The 21,351-nt window shown below is 36.8% G+C and overlaps 8 protein-coding genes across 8 annotated transcripts; 4 read left to right on the top strand and 4 right to left on the bottom strand.

Moving 5' to 3' along the window:
* Window positions 1-2: 2 nt before the first annotated feature.
* Window positions 3-2,014, top strand: LOC106419272. Its single transcript, XM_048742469.1, has 5 exons — window positions 3-211; window positions 368-517; window positions 599-1,305; window positions 1,400-1,487; window positions 1,587-2,014. Exons 1-5 carry the CDS (start codon window positions 182-184, stop codon window positions 1,884-1,886), a joined length of 1,275 nt encoding a protein of 424 aa, XP_048598426.1. The 5' UTR covers window positions 3-181; the 3' UTR covers window positions 1,887-2,014.
* On the bottom strand, window positions 1,888-3,229 carry LOC106419276 (protein ATAF2). The gene is made up of 3 exons (XM_013860034.3): window positions 2,971-3,229; window positions 2,615-2,895; window positions 1,888-2,522 (listed from the first exon to the last, which is right to left on the bottom strand). The coding sequence occupies exons 1-3, from the start codon at window positions 3,128-3,130 to the stop codon at window positions 2,127-2,129; spliced, it is 837 nt and encodes a 278-aa protein (XP_013715488.2). The 5' UTR covers window positions 3,131-3,229; the 3' UTR covers window positions 1,888-2,126.
* Window positions 3,230-10,207: 6,978 nt separating this feature from the next.
* LOC125579079 (amino acid permease 2-like) lies at window positions 10,208-12,758 on the top strand. The gene is made up of 7 exons (XM_048742468.1): window positions 10,208-10,336; window positions 10,627-10,744; window positions 10,846-11,079; window positions 11,170-11,263; window positions 11,342-11,556; window positions 11,641-11,780; window positions 11,937-12,758. Exons 2-7 carry the CDS (start codon window positions 10,627-10,629, stop codon window positions 12,591-12,593), a joined length of 1,458 nt encoding a protein of 485 aa, XP_048598425.1. The 5' UTR covers window positions 10,208-10,336; the 3' UTR covers window positions 12,594-12,758.
* A 1,505-nt stretch (window positions 12,759-14,263) lies between these two features.
* On the bottom strand, window positions 14,264-15,445 carry LOC111201532 (RNA polymerase II transcriptional coactivator KIWI-like). The gene is made up of 4 exons (XM_022693759.2): window positions 15,174-15,445; window positions 14,933-15,038; window positions 14,617-14,639; window positions 14,264-14,511 (listed from the first exon to the last, which is right to left on the bottom strand). The coding sequence occupies exons 1-4, from the start codon at window positions 15,306-15,308 to the stop codon at window positions 14,452-14,454; spliced, it is 324 nt and encodes a 107-aa protein (XP_022549480.2). The 5' UTR covers window positions 15,309-15,445; the 3' UTR covers window positions 14,264-14,451.
* Window positions 15,446-15,546: 101 nt separating this feature from the next.
* Window positions 15,547-17,324, top strand: LOC111201531 (vacuolar protein sorting-associated protein 20 homolog 2-like). The gene is made up of 6 exons (XM_048742467.1): window positions 15,547-15,753; window positions 16,152-16,304; window positions 16,417-16,569; window positions 16,640-16,723; window positions 16,839-16,980; window positions 17,068-17,324. The coding sequence occupies exons 1-6, from the start codon at window positions 15,652-15,654 to the stop codon at window positions 17,091-17,093; spliced, it is 660 nt and encodes a 219-aa protein (XP_048598424.1). The 5' UTR covers window positions 15,547-15,651; the 3' UTR covers window positions 17,094-17,324.
* Window positions 17,325-17,570: 246 nt separating this feature from the next.
* Window positions 17,571-18,687, top strand: LOC106419196. Its single transcript, XM_013859954.3, has 2 exons — window positions 17,571-17,795; window positions 18,161-18,687. The coding sequence occupies exon 2, from the start codon at window positions 18,191-18,193 to the stop codon at window positions 18,527-18,529; it is 339 nt and encodes a 112-aa protein (XP_013715408.2). The 5' UTR covers window positions 17,571-17,795; window positions 18,161-18,190; the 3' UTR covers window positions 18,530-18,687.
* On the bottom strand, window positions 18,605-20,053 carry LOC106419263 (putative pectate lyase 2). Its single transcript, XM_022693761.2, has 3 exons — window positions 19,321-20,053; window positions 19,088-19,223; window positions 18,605-19,007 (listed from the first exon to the last, which is right to left on the bottom strand). Exons 1-3 carry the CDS (start codon window positions 20,007-20,009, stop codon window positions 18,783-18,785), a joined length of 1,050 nt encoding a protein of 349 aa, XP_022549482.2. The 5' UTR covers window positions 20,010-20,053; the 3' UTR covers window positions 18,605-18,782.
* A 373-nt stretch (window positions 20,054-20,426) lies between these two features.
* Window positions 20,427-21,310, bottom strand: LOC106419436 (probable gamma-secretase subunit PEN-2). The gene is made up of 2 exons (XM_013860220.3): window positions 20,961-21,310; window positions 20,427-20,793 (listed from the first exon to the last, which is right to left on the bottom strand). Exons 1-2 carry the CDS (start codon window positions 21,229-21,231, stop codon window positions 20,633-20,635), a joined length of 432 nt encoding a protein of 143 aa, XP_013715674.2. The 5' UTR covers window positions 21,232-21,310; the 3' UTR covers window positions 20,427-20,632.
* Between the last annotated feature and the right edge of the window lie 41 nt (window positions 21,311-21,351).

Raw genomic sequence — 21,351 nt, 5'->3', positions numbered from 1 at the left:
CTGGCTTTATTTAGCTTCACTGGAACCAAACGAAACCGGCCGGTTTAAATTAAAATCATACATCACAATTTGTCCCGGTTTGATTCGGTTTAACTCGATATAAATTGATTGTCATCGTCCTCACTTCCCTCGCCTTCAGATACTAAGCGCCGATTCTGCGTAGAGCTTCAACTCGTCTCCCATGGCGGATACTACTACGATAGTGCCAATGGTTTGTAATTTCTGCTTCTCACCATCTTCGATTCTGTGTTTGTCGTTTAGGTTTCAGCAGAATCAGTAATTTATGTTTCTCGTTAGGGTAGCTTGATACCATTAGCTTTGAGAGCGTGTTCATGCATTGAATCTGAAAGATTGTTGTTGATTACAGGCACATGGAAGAAAATCTGAGAATCTGAGAGCCTTTATGGTGAACTTGGCGAATTCGAGAGGGTTATTGATTCCTGAGAGTAGACTCTTCGAACAGAGATTCTTGGACCTGTGTTTATCACGTGCTCCTGATCATCCCACTTACTCTGCTGTATGTATAAGTTATAACAATGCCGAATCTCTTATGTGTTTATACATGTGTTGTTCTGACTGTATACTACATTTATTTCAGATGATTTTTATTGCTATCACGGAGTTGAATGAAGCAGGTGGCTCTTGCGAAGAAGCGATATCAGAGTTTATTAAGTCCAAGTATGAGAGCTTGCCGTTTGCTCACACGAGTTTGCTCAGTCATCATCTGGCTAAGCTTGTGGAGAAGAGAGAGATACTTTGTGACTACAACAGCTACTGTTACACTCTTCCGGGAACTGATGATGCTGAGAGAAAGAGCGTTGAGATGCCGTTGATAATGAATGATCAGTGTGCGGCGGATGAGGTTATGAGCCTTCAAAATGATAAAGGGACTGTAGAAGAACGGATCTTGACTGAATCTAGAACCAGCCCCAAACGTAAAGCATGTGGTGGCAATGACATTAACTTCATTGAAGTAAGTGACACTGGAGGCAAAGCATGTTTGAGTGTGACGACTGTTAAAACTCGTAGTATAGAGGGAGTTGCTGTAGAATCAGAAGTGGCTCTTGAAAAAAGTGGGGGTGAAGGTAGGATTGAAGCAAACAGTGAAGGAGGTGAACTACATGAGTTAGTTGTTGTAGATGAGCAAAATGATGTGCTGATCGAAGAGTCATGTAAAGGAGAAGAAAACCTAAGGGAAAGAACATCTAACACTATGAAGGAAGCATGCGAGGAAGGGAAGAGTGTAGCATATAAAAGACTTTGGGAAAGTCAAACCGAAGCATGCAGCAATATCATTGCTCTAGAGTAAGCCTCTGATCCCTTTTTTCCATGTTTGTATATTCATCTTTGAATTAGCTTTGATAAATTCATGTTTTCTCTTTGGGGATTTGGGAAATAGGAAAATGCTGAAGCAGTGCAGAGAGAAAGACCAGCAGAAGAAAGTTGTCATAGAGATTGATGGTGTTTCTCGTTTGCCTCTTTCCAAGGTAATGACAAAAAGAACATGTTACTTTATGTCACTGGTGTGTTTATGAGCTGATGAAAAACAAGTCCGAGTATTCTTTTCTAATGTTATTTTTTTACAGGAAAGCTGCGAAGAACTGAGGAAGCTTGCTCAAAAGATAGAAAGCCAGCTCTCCGAGATCATCGATTCCTATGATGAAGCGGTGGTTCCATGTTATGAATCTCGAGGATGTGAAACCGAAGGTATAAGCAAAGAAGTCTTTCACGAGACTCCAATGAAGACCTCCAAACAGCATGAACAGAAGGAAATAGAGATTGATTCTCAAATAAACCCACGGGCCAAGAAGAGGAGAGTCAGAAGACTTCAAGACATAGGAAAAGCAGTACTGAGGAAATCGCCTCGGTTACAAAAGCTAATATGAATATTCTTAATCTTAATATCTCTTTATATATCAGTATTTACATAGGTGCTGCAACATCGTGAAGAATTTGAATATTTTTCATATAAAATTATGATGAAATAACAAGAATTTGCCTATGATGCTAACAACTATTAACATCTACAATCTTTTTGACTACTAAGAAACAAAGATGATTGATAACTTCTGTTCTCTCTAAGCACTTCACGACACAGTTAAACCACCTTTTACTCTCTTCCCTTTTCACCCTTGTGGAGCAAAACTCCAATTCAAGAACGGTTTCTGCTCGGGCATATCCTGGAAGGGAGTGAAATAATCAGGCTGGTACAAGTACTGAGGAACAAAACCGTCGCTCTGCAACAAGTCCATGGAACCACCAAACATTGAAGTATCAAAAGCCTCTAAAGCATCTTCAAGCTCTCCCCATTTAGGCTCGCTCTGAACCTCCTTGGCATCCGGTGACACGACGTGACCACCCGAGCTGCTCGATTCGTTCGGGTAAGTCGAGTCCGATGTGTCAAAAGGCGATGATGATTGATCCGCCATTGATGTAGCGGTCCTCGGTTTCTCATCCGCAGGGTAATACTTCTCCATGGTTCCTTTCTTGTTGTAGATTCGACATAGAACCCAATCATCAAGCTGTTCACAACGAAAAAAAAAAAAAGTTAACAATCTAAATCATCATTACATTCACGAAATGAAACATAACTCAAGAAAAAGACAGAACATACTCGTAGGTTGTTCTTTTTGTTAACAGAAGCTGATCTATCAACATTAGCGAGACGATACTCATGCATAATCCAATTCGTTTTAATCCCTTTGGGAGCTTTCCCAGCGTAGAAGACTAGAGCTTTCTTTATGCCCAACGTCTTCGGTTTACCGATTGGTTTATCCGCTCCGGTCGCTTTCCAATAACCGGTTCCAGCTGCCCGGTTTGGACGCGAACCGTTTGGGTACTTCCGGTCTCTATGTGAGAAAAAATACCACTCTTTCTCTCCGTACAGAGACATCTCTGAAAGAATAATCAAATCTCTCGGTTAACAACGATTCTCGAACCACAAAAACAGATTCTTTTTCCTGAATTTACCTGGAAGCTCCCAAGGATTGAACTTGTAGAGATCGATTTCGGCGATAACCGGAGCTGAGATCTCCTCCGATGCGCATTTCCGGCACAAGTAGAATTTCACAAGCTCTTCGTCCGTTGGATGGAATCGGAATCCTGCAGGTAAGTTTAGCTCTGCTTTCATTCTCTTCTCTTTTCTCTCTTCAAATCTCTTCGTTCAATTTTTTTTTTTCCTTCTCCTTTCGTCTGCTGAAGATTGTAATCGAGGAGATGAGAGTGAGAAGACGAAGGCTTTTATAAGGACGAGAATAGCCGAAATTTACTTAATTGAATTAAAAAACAAGGAGAAAAAGACAGAGATGACACGTGGGTGTTTTCGAGCACGTGCAGCAATACCGACTGTTTTCTTTTCTACGCTGACCGCAGCCAGCTGGTTACATACGTGGCCTAGTCTTAGTGGATAGTCGACTTAACGAGAGCAGTGATGTTGTCATTGCTTACGTCACCTGCACCCTTTGTATATTGTTGACTGGCCACAAGTGTCAATTACTTAATCCTCTGCTTCTCAATGTTGCTTATCCATTTTATTCTTTTACTTACCAGTTACCATTATGTGTTTTTTTTTGGTGCAAAACTATTTTTCGTCAGCAGCCACACTTTATTTTATTTTTATTTTTTTTGTCGACAGCCACACTTTATTACTCCCATCTTTCATAATATTCGATATTATGGTTTAGTGCACAAAAATTAAAAAAAAATACATTCTTCTAAAAAGCACTTTTAGATATATTATCTTAAAATCATTCAACAATTATAAAAAAAAGTCGTAAAATTTTATTAGTTGAACATTTTTTAATAAAGTTAAAATTAACTTTAAAATTTCAAAACATCGTAATATATTTCGAAACAACAAAAATTTCTAAAACATCGTATAATTTGAAAGAGAGAGAGAGTATATTTTATTGGAACTAGGGGTTTGTCGGCGCTACGCGCCGGTTTTCTAATATTTTTATTTTAATATTTAATTTAAGTATGCAGTTTGGTTGTTAATTTGGATTTTTATGTGGTTTTATAATTTTAGAAAATAATTTTATGGTATCTTAGAAAATAAACTATTTAAGCTAAATTGATTTGACTATTGCAAAAGAAATTAAAGAAATATATACATGATAATTTATTTAAAATTTACTTTAATATTTTTACTTTTGTACTAAAATATGTTATATTTAAAAGATTTTGTGATAAATTAGATATGTTTTATATTTTAAATGAAGATACATATGGATAGTCAGACAACTACATCTCAGTTATGCTATAATTATCATTTAAAAAATAGAAAAGTGGATTTTGTTTTGTGAAATTTAATTTCAAATAGAGCCTAAACCAAGCAAATATTATTAAATATATTATAATTACATACTTAAGTAAACTATTATACTTCAATATCATTAAGAGGAATGTATTAGAATCGATAGAAAAATATAAAGCATATTTTGATTATTTAAGTTGGGAAAACATAGTTGTTTACGTTTTACAAATCATGATGAATGATCTAATATGCAAAAGAATGATTTATATTTTTTTTTTTAAATATGATTTATATTTTGCTAATACAATTGACAGAACATGTAATTTTCACATAGACTCGTACTTCAGTCTCATATAGATATATTCATTAATTGTGTTTCATATAAACTGAATTATTTATTTATCGTTTATTTTGCATCTATCATTTGAAATCATGAAATTTTTATTGTCATTTACTGTCGAAGTCAGTGACTATCTTCTATCCCCCTCTCGACTATTTATATCAAGATTTGCTTACAATATTTTCTTGAAACATATTAGCTTTATTTGGTTACAAAAATTATTGTGACATTTTTGTTCATTTTTCGAAATGATATTTACATTTTTAGCAAAAAAAAAAATTATTGTGACATTCATAGATGTTCCAAAGCATATAAACAAATCCTAACACATTGCGTAATCTTATTACGAAGAGAAGTCAACGAAATCTAAAAATGTGTTAAAATAATACATCTCTTTTACTTTTCACAACCTGATTTGCTTCTGCTACAAAAAGAAAACATTTGGACGTTAATAGTTTTTTTTTCAATGATTATTCTATGATCTGTGTGTATGGAATTGCCACTTACTCTTAACGTACACCTACATTGGCCAAATTTTAGTTTTCAATAGCCCAACAAAATACAACACAAGATCAAAATAGATAAATCTGTAATCCAACACAAGATCAAAATTGACAATTATGAAATCAAAGAGAGATAAATGAATATTCATAGTTTGTTTTTTTCAGTGATTTTTGGTCACTTGTACTTGTGTTGGTGCATATCTGATTGTTGGAAATTTTGTAATAATCATCACTTCATTTCAGCTATGGTCTGTCTTTACATTAAAACTTTATACTGCCCAACTTGTTACCTAACAGAAAAGGAATAACAATAAATCATGCATCATGTTACAATTGTATAAGTAATTTCCTACTCAACAAAATCAGGTAATCAACACCATAAGATAATTTAATCACAGCATGCTCGCTGCACAATTTCCTCAAAATTTACCAAAGAGTGAAGGAAGAGCCAGTATCTCTCATCAAGACTAAGCAACCAACATACGTCTTGTGCTAAATATTTCCCATCTATAGAAGAATCATCGAGAAGCGAAAATGAGTAAGTACCGGGCGGGCTCTGAAATATCTAAAGGGTTCCAAGAAGCGTTTCTTCTTGGGGTCACTTCTGCATCAGGTTTGCACCTGTTCTTTCTTTGCCATGCTCTCCAGAACGCTCGCTGGAGTTTGAAACCAAATATCAAAACCTTGACAGAAGACGTAATTAAACACAAATTAGAAAAGTCGAGAGCAGTACAACATCATGTTATATCTGTAGACAGGTGGCCAATAGTAAGAATTGGGAGGCGTTTAGAAGCTTGCTGTTGTTTATTTCTAGTGTGTGGTATGGTCATCGAAGAGTGATAATGCGTAAATAAGAGCAACAAATATGAGCGACCCTTGGTAAAAAAAAACTTCAGCATATTTGAGTGATAAGAGTATCTGCTTATCCGCACTGAGCACAAAATTATTGCATCTGGAAGCTTCAAATTCACTTGCATAAATATAGACATCAATGTATTTATAAAATCTGAAATTTCTCAGAAAGAAGCTAAAACATATAACTTAAAATCTGATCTGTGAATTTTTAATCAAGATTATCAGTATCATCAAGTGAATACAAACAAAAGAAAACGAAGAACTAACCCTACATAACTGACACGGAGGTGAATACTAAGGTCGATGCAGAGCTCGTACATCTGAGCGCTATCCAAAGCAGTTTCGTGCTAATACGTAAGGGGGTGTGAAGTGGTACCTGATGTACATTTTCCATCATCATCGATTCCAAACAAATCAACATCGTCTCGGTTAAATAGTCTCAGGAAACTGAATCGTACACACACAAAAGACAATAAAAGTTACACAGAAACTCAATCTGGTCGGAAAATATTGAGAGAAAGATAGAGAGAGAAGGAGAGGTATATGTAAATACTTGGAACCTATAGATTTGTCCTTGCCGCTGTAGGATTGGAGAGCTAGAGCATCCACATCTTGAGACACAATCCTAGACTCCTAAAACCGCAGAAGGCGAATCTCGGCTGAGGTCGAAGAGCTACCGGTCTTCAAACAGCAAACGGCCTTCAAATCAGCAAGCACGGTGAAGGAATGCGACATTGTTGGAGCTGGTAATTTGCAGAGATTATACTTGTAGATTTAGGAGATGTAGCGGTCTTCATTGCTATAAGCATGCAAATTTATAAGAGACCTTCTGCCGGTTACGTTTGAAGAGGTTGAGCTTGAATTAATGATACAGAGTGGGTGGGTGGGATGAAGCATGTTAATGTTAATGGTGGATTAAAGGAAAAAATAAATGGAATAGAAAGCGTTACAGGAAGTTAATCGGCTTCATCAGGATGAAAGGGACGGCGTATCTAAGGTGAACTTTATTTTGTACTCAGACATACAAAACCTTGGGCCTGGACGAAAAAACCTGATATAAGCCCAAATAAAAGACTTGGTCTTGGTATAAATCTTGAAAGAGCCCATAATAGTTTTGAGAACGATTTTTGAGAACCTCTGTTTCCAATTTATTGGGCTGAAGCCCAGTTCGGGATGACATGACAGTTTTATTGGCTAGCAATATTTGTGCCTATGTGGCAGTGTTTAGAAAGCTCCAATGTAGTTGCTTTTATATAGTAGTGATACTATTGTTAAACCTTGGTGAAGAGAAGTCAGCATTCCTTGTGGTGGAAGTTTTAGATGTGACTTGTGATTCGACATTTGCAACTACGGTGAGCTTCTCCGCAGCATATCACAAACATCATCCTTGAGGGAAGCTCTCGTCATGTCGGATGACGTCATCTAACGTTGGATCGTTGGTTTAGTTGCAATCATGTACCAATCGCAGTCACACCGGTTTCTTTTTGTTTTCCTTACATTATACTTTTATATTTGTCGAATTTTAGTATTTTATAGAATAGATCTGATCATTCAGTCATTCACCAGTAAGTACCTATTCAAAATGTTAAAATATATCAAAATTGAGTTCGTAAAGAAAGTGTTTGCATTCCGGCTTATCTTACCCGGTCGTATATAGAACAATGTTTTCGAGTATTATTGAGCCTTTAGTTAAGTCCTTCACTATGTACCGCTTCCTCTTGCATTAACTAGAGACACAGTTTTAAAATTCATTGATCTAAACTTGTTTGTTTTTCTTTTTAAATGCGCATGTAGTCTGTTCTAGTTCAAATTATTTAAATAGAAAGTTGAGGTAGGTTACGTTGGCTTGCTCCCCGTTTGATGATCATCGCTTACGTTTACTATCAGTCTTATCATATATAAATTATTGTGTTGTATTCAACATTGTGTTTTCTTAAGATAGGCCTTTCATTTTAGTATTAGATCACTTCCTCAATAACCAAATGAATAATACGATTTTTGTGGTCAAACATGACCTTTTGTCAATATGCATTTTTCTTTATTGATATAAGTATGTAAATTTCTATATATAAGTCGTATCATTTCATACAATAAGAATGAAACTATCATGATGCACATAATTTATTAATTGTCGTTTTGGGTGGTAAGTGGTAACAGTAAAGTCTCAAAAAGAAGAAGATAAGTCATAAGATCAATTGACTAATATGTTTTTTCCTATTATAAAATTTCAGATAAATTGTACCTGGACTTGATCTGAATTTATCATTATATATAGAGAATCGACTTTTATACTCTTTTGCAGTTGTTTGTTTAAGTCATTGTGTGAATTGAAAGAGGAAGCTTCACGGAGCGTGATGTTATAGCTGCCGAACTTGACCTACCTAAAACATATATATACTCAATATCAATACTATATTTACGGTGGATTAATTGCTATTTTGTTTTGTCGTATTTAGATTTTTGCGAATATGCTTAAGAAGTTGGATAAAAAGGAGACAAGCTGGGACCTCATTGTCGAAAATTTAACATATCTTTAACAACATGCAGGATCACAATCACATGTATACTATTCATATGACTACTTGTCTTATACGATGATAATTATAAATTATAATATTATTATATGTGTGTGTACGTGCGTGTAAAAGTAAAATAAGACGTGCTTTAAAACCGTGAACTGCATTCGAGAATTTTCATTGAGCAGTGTTGACTGTTTAGTAGTGAATTTCATTCTAGGATCTTGTTCTTCTCTATCAAGCAACTTGTCACTAATGGGCTACGTAGGTCCTCTTCTCCGTCAATCACTCATCACTACATGTTAAGCACAATGGGCCTAATATGGGACTTAACTTGGGTCATTTATGAAAAACGGTTTTTGTATTTGGTAGGTAATGCCGTGATGATTTATTTCTCTAATTTCTATTTTGAGCTCCTGTAATACCCCTTGCGATTCTTCTCTATATACGGATTTAAGATTCTAAACATATTTGTTTATTCCTTCATTTGTAATTTTTTTGTTGGATCTTTCTCACGCAATTAAACGTTTTGGCAACTACAACACTATTTTTACTTTGTAAATAGTACAACATGAATACATGATCCTATACCATGATCGCTAAGAGTTATTCATTTGACAAAAAAAAGGCAAGGGAGGCCAAAGGGTCTTGCGAGTTGCGACACAGTTGTGAAAACCACTAATGATTTGGTAAACATCAGATCATATTCATTCATGCATCACCACGATCAAGATTGACCATTTGACATTTCCATCGTAGACATTGTTGAAATGCTTGTGATTACAACAACTATAAGGAATTAAAAATGTAGAAAGTTGAAAATATTTATATCTGATGTTTACCAATTAAACCAAGATGTGTTTTATTAACTAAAAAAGACACGAATTGACGAATTACATATCAAGGGAAAAAGAAAATCGAGCATTCTGGAATTCAAAGAACATACAGTTTTTAGTTCAAAAAAAAAAAAGAACATACAGTTTCCTAATGAAGAGTTTCGAAGATGCTCTTAAAATACTTAAAAAATAATAATAATGAGATGATGGTGGATAGAAGCACTCGACATATTCGATTCTCTTCTCAATATACTCACATCCATCACTAAGACGCTGGACGGTGCTGGTATAAGTTTGCTCTTTGTTTTGACCAAAAAAAAGAAGTTTGCTCTTTGTCAAATTAATAAATTATGCTGAATCATGTATTAATGCTGAGATTTACAATCACCGGTTATAAAAATGTAGTTTGTTAGGTACATGAATAAATTCTATTAACATTCCCGAAACTTCTAAACTTTCATAATTCATTTTCCTTCTTTTTGTTTTCTACTTTCGAACAATACACCACGCGTGGCATGCGTAAAGAAACTCCACGGTATATGGAGGAACAACTTGATGAACATTCCACCATATATAATAGTATATTTATAAGCACTTCTGGCAGCAAAAATTCTTTCTAATTATATAATCCTAAACGTCGTATATCCTTAATAATGACGTTTTAGTCTTTTCAATTCATATAAATAGTATAGTTATATCTGAGTGCCTAAGTCGACCTCAAAAGGTACGGAGGAGAACACAAGCATTAGATTCTCTCTTATACGCCATCACTAATGATGGTGGAGAAGAAAAGAAAATACCCAACAAGCAAATATTGTCAAAATTGAAATAATTGCCATACTATACTTTTTAGTTAATTAATTAATATCCCTCACTTTTCATGGCTTATATAAGATGGTGACCATCACACAAATTGAAACGCAGCAGCAACTCATATCATCATCACCCATCTCCTTATTTTTTCTCTTCTTTCTTTGTGTTCATAGCTTTGTAATAACAGTATTGCTTCTCCTAAGGCTTAATAAGAGGAGGTACTATTACTACATCTCTCCCTATCTTCACATATACTTCAAAACTATTATAAGAAGCTGCTTTCAAATTAAAAAAAAATAAACAAACTTGGAAGATGTTTAATCTGAATTTCAATTCTACACTCTAGAAGAAAAAAACAATATTTTAAAAGTAGTATGAAAAACATTACTAATTTTAATTCTACTTCATATATATGTTTCTTGTGAGTCACTCTTTCACGGTCTTGTAATATAAATTGTTTTTATGGGAAATAAAACAAGTAAATTAAGTTTGGTTTTGTTACTAACAGATGGGTGCAACCGCTGCCGCCAACAACCACCATCACGGCCACCAAGTCTTTGACATGGCCGTCCCTCAACAACCAGCTTTCAAATGCTTCGACGATGATGGCCGTCTCAAAAGAACAGGTTACAATCTTAAACAAAACAAAAAATGTCAAACTTTTTTAATTGTTACATAATTAACGCAATACTAAAAACGTGTCTTCTTTGTTATAATAATAATCCAGGGACTGTTTGGACCGCAAGCGCTCATATCATTACAGCAGTTATCGGATCCGGCGTTCTCTCGTTGGCATGGGCCATTGCACAGCTCGGATGGGTCGCTGGACCTGCGGTGATGCTATTGTTCTCTTTAGTTACTCTCTACTCTTCTACACTTCTCAGCGACTGCTACAGAACCGGAGATGCAGTCTCGGGCAAGAGAAACTACACTTACATGGACGCTGTTCGATCCATTCTCGGTAATAAATAGTCTGTTCTTTAGTAATCTCACTCTGTTTTTTTCCTCTGCTTTTTGTATTAAATGTTGAGATATTCTGTTTTTATTACAGGTGGGTTTAAGTTCAAGATCTGTGGGCTGATTCAATACTTGAATCTGTTTGGTGTCGCGATCGGTTACACAATCGCAGCATCCATAAGCATGATGTGAGTGTTTCTTAGTTTTACTTGTGACACAAGCTTCAAACAAGATATAGAACTAACAACATTTGATGGATCATGCAGGGCGATCAAGAGATCGAACTGTTTCCACAAGAGCGGTGGAAAAGACCCGTGTCACATGTCTAGCAACCCTTACATGATCATCTTCGGTGTGACAGAGATCTTGCTCTCCCAGGTTCCTGACTTCGACCAGATTTGGTGGATCTCCATTGTAGCAGCTGTCATGTCTTTTACTTACTCTGCCATTGGTCTATCTCTCGGCATTGTTCAAGTTGCTGGTGAGTAATAACTAAAAATATTCTCCTAAAAGCTTAATTTGAAAAGAAAAAAAAAGCTAAATCTTTGATTTGGAATCTCTCTAGCAAATGGAGTATTCAAAGGAAGTCTCACAGGAATAAGCATAGGAGCAGTGACTCAAACACAGAAGATATGGAGAACCTTTCAAGCACTTGGAGACATTGCCTTTGCTTACTCTTACTCTGTTGTCCTAATTGAGATTCAGGTAATAAAATAAAAACCTTTCTTGGAACACAAGCTTCCATTTTTTATACAACCCTAAAAAAAAAATTCAACTTTATAGGTTAACAACACTAAAGATTCACAGTTTCTTGGAACACAAGCTACAGTTTATTTATTTCTGTTGGTTCTCTGTATCTAGGATACTGTAAGATCACCACCATCAGAATCAAAAACGATGAAGAAAGCTACAAAACTCAGCATTGCAATCACAACCATCTTCTACATGCTATGCGGCTCAATGGGCTACGCAGCCTTTGGAGATGCAGCACCAGGAAACCTCCTCACTGGTTTCGGATTCTACAACCCCTTTTGGCTCCTCGACATAGCCAACGCCGCCATCGTAGTCCACCTCATCGGAGCTTACCAAGTCTTTTCTCAGCCCATCTTCGCCTTCGCTGAAAAGTCAGTCTCGGAGAGGTTTCCAGACAATGACTTGCTCACCAAGGAACTCGTGTTCAAGATCCCAGGGTTTAGGTCTCCGTACAAAACAAACGTTTTCAGGGTAGTGTTCAGGTGCTGTTTCGTCGTTCTAACCACGGTGATATCGATGCTGATGCCGTTCTTCAACGACGTGGTTGGGATCTTGGGGGCCTTAGGGTTTTGGCCGTTGACGGTTTATTTTCCGGTGGAGATGTATATTAAGCAGAGGAAGGTGGAGAAATGGAGCACGAGGTGGGTTTGTTTGCAGATGCTTAGTGTTTCTTGTTTAGTGATCTCTGTGGTCGCTGGAGTTGGTTCAATTGCTGGAGTAATGCTTGATCTTAAGGTCTACAAGCCTTTCCAGACTACGTATTGATGATTGGTGATCATAGAGGACCAATGAACACAAGAAAATTTGGTGTATAAAGCTTATTGTTTATGTTAAGCATTTAAAAAAGATTTGAAAATGTGTATAATTTAAGTTTCCATTTGATGTATCGTATCATCTTTAAAATAAAGTTTATCAAATATGTTATAAGTATATGCCTTAAACCATGCAGTTTAGAGTAATCAAGTTGTAGATTTCGTTTAATGAGATAGTTTTATCGATTGCATCTTTTATAGTACAAATGAGTGGATATGCTGAAAACATGGGTTACAACTTACAACTGTATTACTAATTTTCAGAATGGAAAGGTGTAGAATGACATTGAGAAAAAAGAGAAAGAAAAACATTCCATCATCTATTTCAAAAAGAAAAATACAAAGAAAAACATTCATAAATAATTCTCAACAATTTTGACAAAGAATGAATGAAATGAATATACTATATTTTAAAAACAATTTCACTCATCTTATTCCATCCATTTTTATTATATTAATTCCTTTTAATGGTTATCATTTACAGTCATGGTGATGGTAAGATGGAATTTGAATCAAAGTGACACTGACATTTCATTGCGTTTTATAAAACAATAAAGTGAAAGCTAAAAAGGAGCAACTTGGATGGTTTTGCTTGAAGGAGAAATTCCTCAATAGTCAAAGTAAGCTGTCCACCCAGCAGCCCTATTGTGATAAAATTATATACATTAATGTTTACCTTTGACTTATCAAGAACATGTATGGTTCTTGGATCTTGGAAATGATTAGAATCTTTGAAAGTTTGCAAGTATCTACCCTTAATTTAAGGCACGTGTCTGAAAAGTACAACCCATAAAGCACTAAAGGCTAAAGCTTCAAGGTTTGGTACTAATGCATCGAAAGTCAGACCCACAAATGTACACATGCCTTCCTCGTGCTCCCACTTATTCAGTAATCAGAGGACAAACAGTATCTTACACAGGAAACATATGACTGTTTCAGATATTAGGAAGATGCAGAAAGTACATATGACTCACTAGCTTCATGTGCTGAGTTTTTTTTTTTGGTGTTTAATGATACAGCCACTGCTTCACCCTCCTTCAAGATTCGCTCTCTCTATAGGGATTGAATGTAAACAACAGTGAGAAATGAAAAGCCTAAGTTAATCAGTGATATTGACTGAGATGCACACAAAAGATTGGATGAATTGCGTGTACAATGACGCAGGACACGATCCAATTTGTAAATGTTAGTATGCCAAAGCTGAGAGCATAATCCTATGCCAAAAAACCAACTGCACCTTGACAGTTTGCTCTCATGACCTCTTTCGAAAACAGGATTCTCATCTGAATCGTTAGCTAACCGGCACATCATTTACTAACGGAGAAGGCGACAACAGGTCCTTTGCACACTATAATTTGAAGAAGGATAAAGTCTTGAGAGAAAGTCACTTTTAGATGTTGAAATTGACTTAAGATTTTTTGGATTTGGCAGCTGAGTCAGTATTTCAATTCAAAGACCTCTTGCTTCAGTTTAATTTACTGTTGACAATTCCCTGAATTAGATTATTAGAGAATAATCAATCAAGTGGCTATTGTAACATTTGTAAGTTCACCCAACTTGAATCCAATTTGTTAGTGCACACCTCTATTCCTATGTATCTCAAGTTATAATTTCAGCAGAAAATAAAAGAGTGATCATCATTTTTTAAGGCAATGCTCCGACTAAAGCATGTCTGAACCAAAAGAGATAGAAAGATTCCATGATACACCGTCAAAAGGCTTAAGCAGATCCAAATAACAAAAACACTTGGAGTCATCATCTTCTACTAGACTTTACTACCCCCGATGATACAATTCAAGTTTAAAAAAAAACTAAGAAAGGTCAGCGAGCGCCTTATCAATACCATCTGCGTGGTTCCGAAGAGTGTTCCACTGCAATATAAGAAAACATTATGGGTAAGGTAAGACATAAGGAGCTAATAGCTAAAAGTAAGGACTTATTGAATTCATAAAAAGAGGGAGAAGGATGTTAAATACCTGATCCACACTTAGAGAGATACCTGCAAAATATTAAACAAACTTGTAAATGTCAACAATATTTACGCAAATGTTTTAGCTGTTCCTAGAGACAAACAGTATCGACACTACACTAGTACAGTCTCACTCCGTAGAATTGCCCGTTATTAGATGAAGTAACTTTAACAGTCTCCACCCAAAAGTAAGATGCATACACTTAAAAACGCAAAACAGTAACAAAAAACTGAACTAAACTAACACATGTTTGCAATGGTCAAACGAGAGAAGACTAGGAACACTCACAAGAAAGAAAGAAAGAACGGAAAAGAGAGTATACCTTTCTTGCCAGGCAAAGTTTTACCGTCCTTGACATAGAACTCACGTATGTCAATCCAAATCTTCCCGTTCCAATTCCTCACAGAGACTCTCCTGTTCTTCGATATCTGAATACAAAAGCCCCAACAAACATTCATTATAAACCCTAATTTCACCAAAACCCAATTTAATTAAAAACCCAATTTGAGCAAAATCAGAACTTAAACCTTAAATCTCACTGTTATTATAGTAGATAGACTCACATTGCAGACGACGATGTCGTCAGACTCCTCGGAGGATTCGGCTGGCTTTGCGACTTTCTTAGCCGGAGCGTGGGTTTCAGAATCGTCATCTGATGCTCGGACATCCTCGTCTTTTCGTTTTCCTCTCCACGACATTTTTTTTTTTCTTTCAGACCAAAGTACACTCGCAAAACCAAAAATCAGACAAATCACAGATTCTTTTTACACAAGACTCTTGACGGAAAGTGAAACGTCGCGTCTCTTCTCGCGTATTTATGAAGTTGCGTTCACCGAACACGCGCTGTTGTAGTACGTGTGATACAATTATAACTATTGAACAGCTGTTAGATTCGGAACGCAATTTTAAAACGCGAGTTTGAGAAAACGCGCGGTTAAAACATAAAAGGCGGAAGCTTTTTAGGCTTTGTGGTTTATGAAAAACTGAAAAAGATTGAGACTTTGGGATTGAAATCGCGTAGTTCTCAAAAGTGGAGCAGAGATGGGGAATATGTTCGTGAAGAAACCAAAGATCACGGAGGTCGATCGAGCGATCCTCTCTCTCAAAACCCAAAGGCGCAAGCTTGGTCAATATCAGCAACAGGTTTCTTCTTTCCTTGCTCGAACTGGATCTTTTTCTTGAATCTGAGATTGAAAGGGTGACTGAGAGTTTGATTCACCAATAGATCATGGGAGGAGGTTAAAGGTTTCTCAAGTTTCTGCTAATTCTAATATACTCACTGTTGGAAGCTAGATGAACAACTAAAGGTCTTCACTTTGCTTGACTTTGGCTGGCTTGTTCAAAGACTTGATTTTTCAAATGGGTGTTGAAGTTTCCTTTAGAATGTGTCTTGGATCCAAATTTTGATAATTATGTCATGCTAATGATAATCATCGGTTGTTAATTTAGTCAGTTTGAGAAATGGAATGCGGTTTCTTGTAATCTTAGCTTCTTGATTTATTTTTCTTAAACTTCTTGTTTCTTTTAAACCCTTCGTGAAGCTTGAGAAAGTGATTGAAGCCGAAAAGCAAGCTGCGAGGGACTTAATCCGGGAGAAGAGGAAAGACAGGGCTTTGTTAGCATTGAAGAAGAAGCGGACGCAAGAAGACTTATTGAAGCAAGTGGATCAGTGGGTCATCAATGTCGAACAACAAGTAAACATATATATATATATATATATATATATATATATATATATATACTTGATCCCTTTAGGTTTAGTCTGTTGAAGAAACCTAAAAACAAACATATTGGCATGACTCTCAGTTGGCAGATATTGAGCTAACAAGCAAGCAGAAGGCAGTCTTTGAGAGCCTAAAGCAAGGCAACAGTGCGATTAAAGCGATTCAGAGTGAAGTCAACCTTGATGATGTTCAAAAGCTAATGGATGACACTGCCGAGGCCAAGGCTTATCAGGATGTGAGTTACCAAATAAGCATTTTTGTATTCGCTTGCTTTGTCTAACTTGTTAAACTATTTGGGGTTTTAGGAGCTGAGTGCCATATTAGGGGAGAAACTATCAGAAGAAGATGAAGAAGAGATCTTAGCAGAATTCGACAACCTAGAAAGTCAGGTATCACTATCATAGTTTACATTCTCCTTGTTCATGTTTCTTCTAGTACCATTTTCGTTGTTATAATCTTCTTGAATGGAGTCAAATTGGTTATATATATTTGTTTGTTTTTAAGCTCAATGTGGAAGACATGCCTGACGTGCCTACAACAGAGCTCGTGCGTGAAGAAGACGAGATATTGGATCTCCCTGATGTGCCAACAAAACAACCCCTCGCTCCCAATGCTACTGCAGAAATCTCTTCACCAAAGAGAAAAGGTTATTTTTCTTCTTCGTATTTGTATAAGAATTTGCTTCATAGAAAGAAGCTTTAAAAGTGAGGCATGTTTTTTGTTTTGGGTGCAGTACTTGAAGAACCTTTGGAAGCTTGATTCAGAAGAGAAGAATGTGATGGAACCATATATAGCCCCACCATCCCTGGATTATTACCATTCTTTCTCTTGACACTTTTTTCTTCTGTGGGCTCATGAAGCTCATTGTGTAAAGCTTGCAAAAGAACAAGGTTCTTGGAATTTCCAGTGTGACATGAAAAAGAAAATGTTGATCATTATGTTTCATGAATGTTTTGGTTGGTTTCTAAAAATTAAGAGTGTTTGACATAATTGATGGATAACAATTAACAAAGATATTTGTGAAATGGGAAAATGTCATTCTAATACCAGTTTTGTTATCAGATTTCAAAATGTATACATTTGTTTTTGTGTTTTATACAAATTGAAGTAAATAAATAGAAGAAGATTGATGATAATTGTTATGTTTTTCTTTGATTTGTAATAAAGGAAGAAGATTGATAACAATAAAGAGTTGCATGTTAAACCAAACCGTAATTTAATTTAATCTGTTATACCAAAGAAAACCAATAACCAGACCAGACCAGACCAGACCGTCAGGGAAAGGAGTATTATTAACTCTGGACTCTCCTCAGCTGTCAATCTCTCTCTCTCTGTCTCTCGATCTGGTTGGGGGGGTTTTATAGGGTTTAAGCTGCGATGGCTCTCTGAGCTTCTTAATTTCAAAATCCTTATCGCTCTTACACGACGACGACTTTGTCAACGCTTCTTCTAACTCAAAAGGTAAACTTTGTTTTAGTTTTTTTTTCATTTTCTTATTTCCTAGACGAGATGATAAAGATCTTGTTTAGGAGAGAAATGAATTTAATTTCCTGTACGGCTGTACCCATACATCTCCTAGATGCATATAAAGTGTTTGTGCAAATGCCTCAGAGATTGTTGATTTTAAAATTGTACTGCATTCCCATTTCATAGATCTCTCCTCCCCAATTTGGTTTCTGCAAAGTTTATTTATTTCGCATCAAAAGTAACCAATTTTATTTTTTAAGTAAGGTTCCTATAACATTAACTTCAATGTAACTCTTCTGCATGATGTAAGCTCATCTTTCTTACTTTGTAGACTTCCTTTTTTTTTTCTCTCTCTTTAGATTTTGTCAGCAGCTGGTTTGTGATCTGAGATGGCGACGGAGCAGAGCGGATTAGAAAACCAGGAGAGCCAGCCAAACCAAGTGGCTCCTGGCTTTGTAGGAGCGATCGAAGAACAATACAAGAAACTAAGAGATCACGCCGAGGCTTATCCATACGTTTGGGGTTCTTACACTGTTGTCTACGGCGGTCTTTTCCTTTGGACTGCTTATAGATGGAGGAAGCTTAGGAGAACCGAGGATCGAGTTCGTGGTCTTCAGACTAAACTTAGGAAACTCGTCCAAGACGAACAAGCAGCAGCAGCAGCAACAGCTTCTAAATCAGTAGACAAATCTTCTTCAGTTTCTGACAAGACATCATCAGTGCCTTGATTAGTTACTAGTTTATAATCAAAACACACTGTCTCTGTTAGACTCATGACGAGATCTGTTTTGTTACAATGCTTTTGTTGTTTACCAGCATAGGCTTATTGTATAAACTCAAATTCAAGTACAACCAATTCTATATCAGAAGGTTTTCACTCTGCTTTCTTTAAACTTTTATTTATTTATTGGTATATATCGTTCTTAGACAGTTATACATATTCATGTGTATGGATGTAAAAGACAAGACAACGCTTGCGTTCTAGCAGACGGAGTTTCTGGTGCAGTGCAACGCTCCAGCTGAAGAAGTGAGTTTTTTAACGGTCTTAGCGTCCGCTACTGTGAACCTTTGAGATGGGCCGTAATTGGGCCGGGCTTTTCCAATACCTTTCTGTAGGCCGAAACAAGCTCCGTTCTCCATATAATCATTCACCGAGTAGAACTTCCATTGCATTTTATCACCTTGGCTATGTTTCTTCCAAGTTATCTACACAATACTCGAACGTTAGATGAGAATAAAATGCGTTTGCGTTTCATACTTCGCGATTGCGGTTTGATAGTACGTACCTCTTTGCGTCCGGATTCTGGTGCGACGAAGTAGTTTGATTCGCTCTTCACGCGAGGGCTCATGCTTCCGCCAATAGCGTATTGAGTCCATCCTTGATAATAGTTATTCGCCACATGAGCATATCCATGTCTCACTCTGCATATCGATATAACAAATTATATTAAATAAAAGCGTTTAGTTTCATGCAAATGGTTACAAACAAATTTTATAAAGACGATTTTTATATATGTACCGTGGCATTCTCTGGTTGCAGTTAGGACCAAAGTGGTTAAACACAACAGTGACTCTCATATCTTTGTCTCTCACATATCCATCATCATGTCCAAGAAGCATGACCTTGTCCTGGTTCCTAAACCAATTGTTCGACACCGTGACGTCAGTACTCCCTCTCGTGACGTCTAATAGCCCGTCTTCGCAGTCATATAACGTGTTGTGGTCGATCCACACTTTCTTAGCCGTGACTAGCCTGATTGCATCTCCGTCCACTTGTCCAAGTTCCATGATCTTTGAGTCTGGTCCCATCACCGAGCTCGGTGGGTGAGCTTTGCAGTCATGGATTTTGAGTCCATGGATGATCACATCGGTGGCTTTGTAGACTATGAGACAAGCGGGACCGGAGATGTGAACGCTAACACCGCGGCCATCGAGTGTGGTGAAGCTGCTGATTAGTAGCGGTTTGTGGAGGTTGATCTTCATGTTCCTTTTGAACGTGATCCATTTTTTGCCTTTGATGAGAGTTGCTGCATATCTTAGGGTTCCTGGTTTGGGGTTTAGAGGATTATCAGAAGGGTCGGTTACTTTGTATTGTGTTACTCCTTTACCGATGTTTCCCGTCATTTTACCGGCGAATCCGACAGAACACCGTGCCAGCTGATTACGGACTTTACGCCAATGTGGGTTTGGTCTCCAACATTTGTCCATTACATTCAGTTCCGTGGCATCCAAGACATTTGCCACAAACAAAATGGTCAAGAAGGGAATGAACGCGATGGTCAAGAATCTAACCATGATTCTTGATTTGATATGTGAATCAAGATCGAAAAGGAAGGTTAAGGTTTATGATTACAAGCTATGTTGTGTTTTGAAGAATGAGGTCTACACACGGAGTGTATATATGAGAGATCGAGTTTGTTTCTTTGTTAACCAAAAGAAAAGGTTAGTTTCTTATTTCTATTTAGTGTGAGTTCATGAAGAAGTAGAGGAGTTGTAAGTTGTAACAACTTGAAGCAACCTTCTAAAAGTAAAAAGAAAATAGTATAACCGTTTTATTATTGGTTAACAACTAGTTTTTTTTTTAACTTGGCTTGCTATATTTAGTACTTTAATGCTAATTACTGATGATTTGAATTCGATCAAGAAATATATGAAACATCTCTTGAGAACTATTTGCCTTAACATAATGTTCAAACTCCATTTTATATTCACAACATGGATCTCATCAATTTTCATTAAACAAGTAATGCTCACATAAGAAAACATAAGAAGGGCCCCTTGAGATCTTTCAGTTTCTGCATGTCAAAGATAAACGAGAGAGTGGGAGAGAGCTAAGCCAAGCCAGCCAAGCCAAGACGGTCAGCAACGTTGTACATAACCAACTTATCCCAAACAGGTCCAAAAAGCTCTTCCCCCCCTATGGAGAATGTCAAAGCCCACGCTGAAAGAAGAGCTGTGAAGACACTAAACCCAATTGCTGACCTAACAACATCTACAAAACATCACAAGAAGAGTTGTAAGGTACATACAAAAGTCTGAATCTTCTTAAATCATATCCAAAACCAGTGACAGAACATTTAAACATAGAACACATTATCTACACTGATCACTGGATCATCAATGACTCCACAATGTATCTGTAATAATCTGAAAACTTACAGTTTCGGATCTGAGGGAAAGCCCGAGAGTGACGGAGAACAGGCCAGAAGTAGAAGCAATTGACAGCCCAGAGCCACGGCAAGAGAGCGAATCCGAACTTGTAGAATCGACGCGCGTAATCCACCGATGCTTCCTCCGTTAACCCCAACGGACCGTCGATCGTTGGCCAAACCTGCGCTGAAGAGATTATAGAGTTATGAACCGGATTCGGATTTGATCTCCGATCGCGGTTAGGGCTCAGATTGGATTCGTCGCTCCGTGAAGCCTCCATCTTCTTCAGCCACAGCCACTACCGAAAATTGAAGAAACAAAAAAAACATTTCCTTCCTATTTGAGCACACCGAGACGCAGCGACGTCGTTTTGGAATAAAACTTTTGGTTTTACAAATTC

Source organism: Brassica napus, chromosome A10, assembly GCF_020379485.1.
Source record: "Brassica napus cultivar Da-Ae chromosome A10, Da-Ae, whole genome shotgun sequence".
NCBI lineage: Eukaryota > Viridiplantae > Streptophyta > Magnoliopsida > Brassicales > Brassicaceae > Brassica > Brassica napus.
This window is presented reverse-complemented; position numbering and strand designations above follow the sequence as displayed.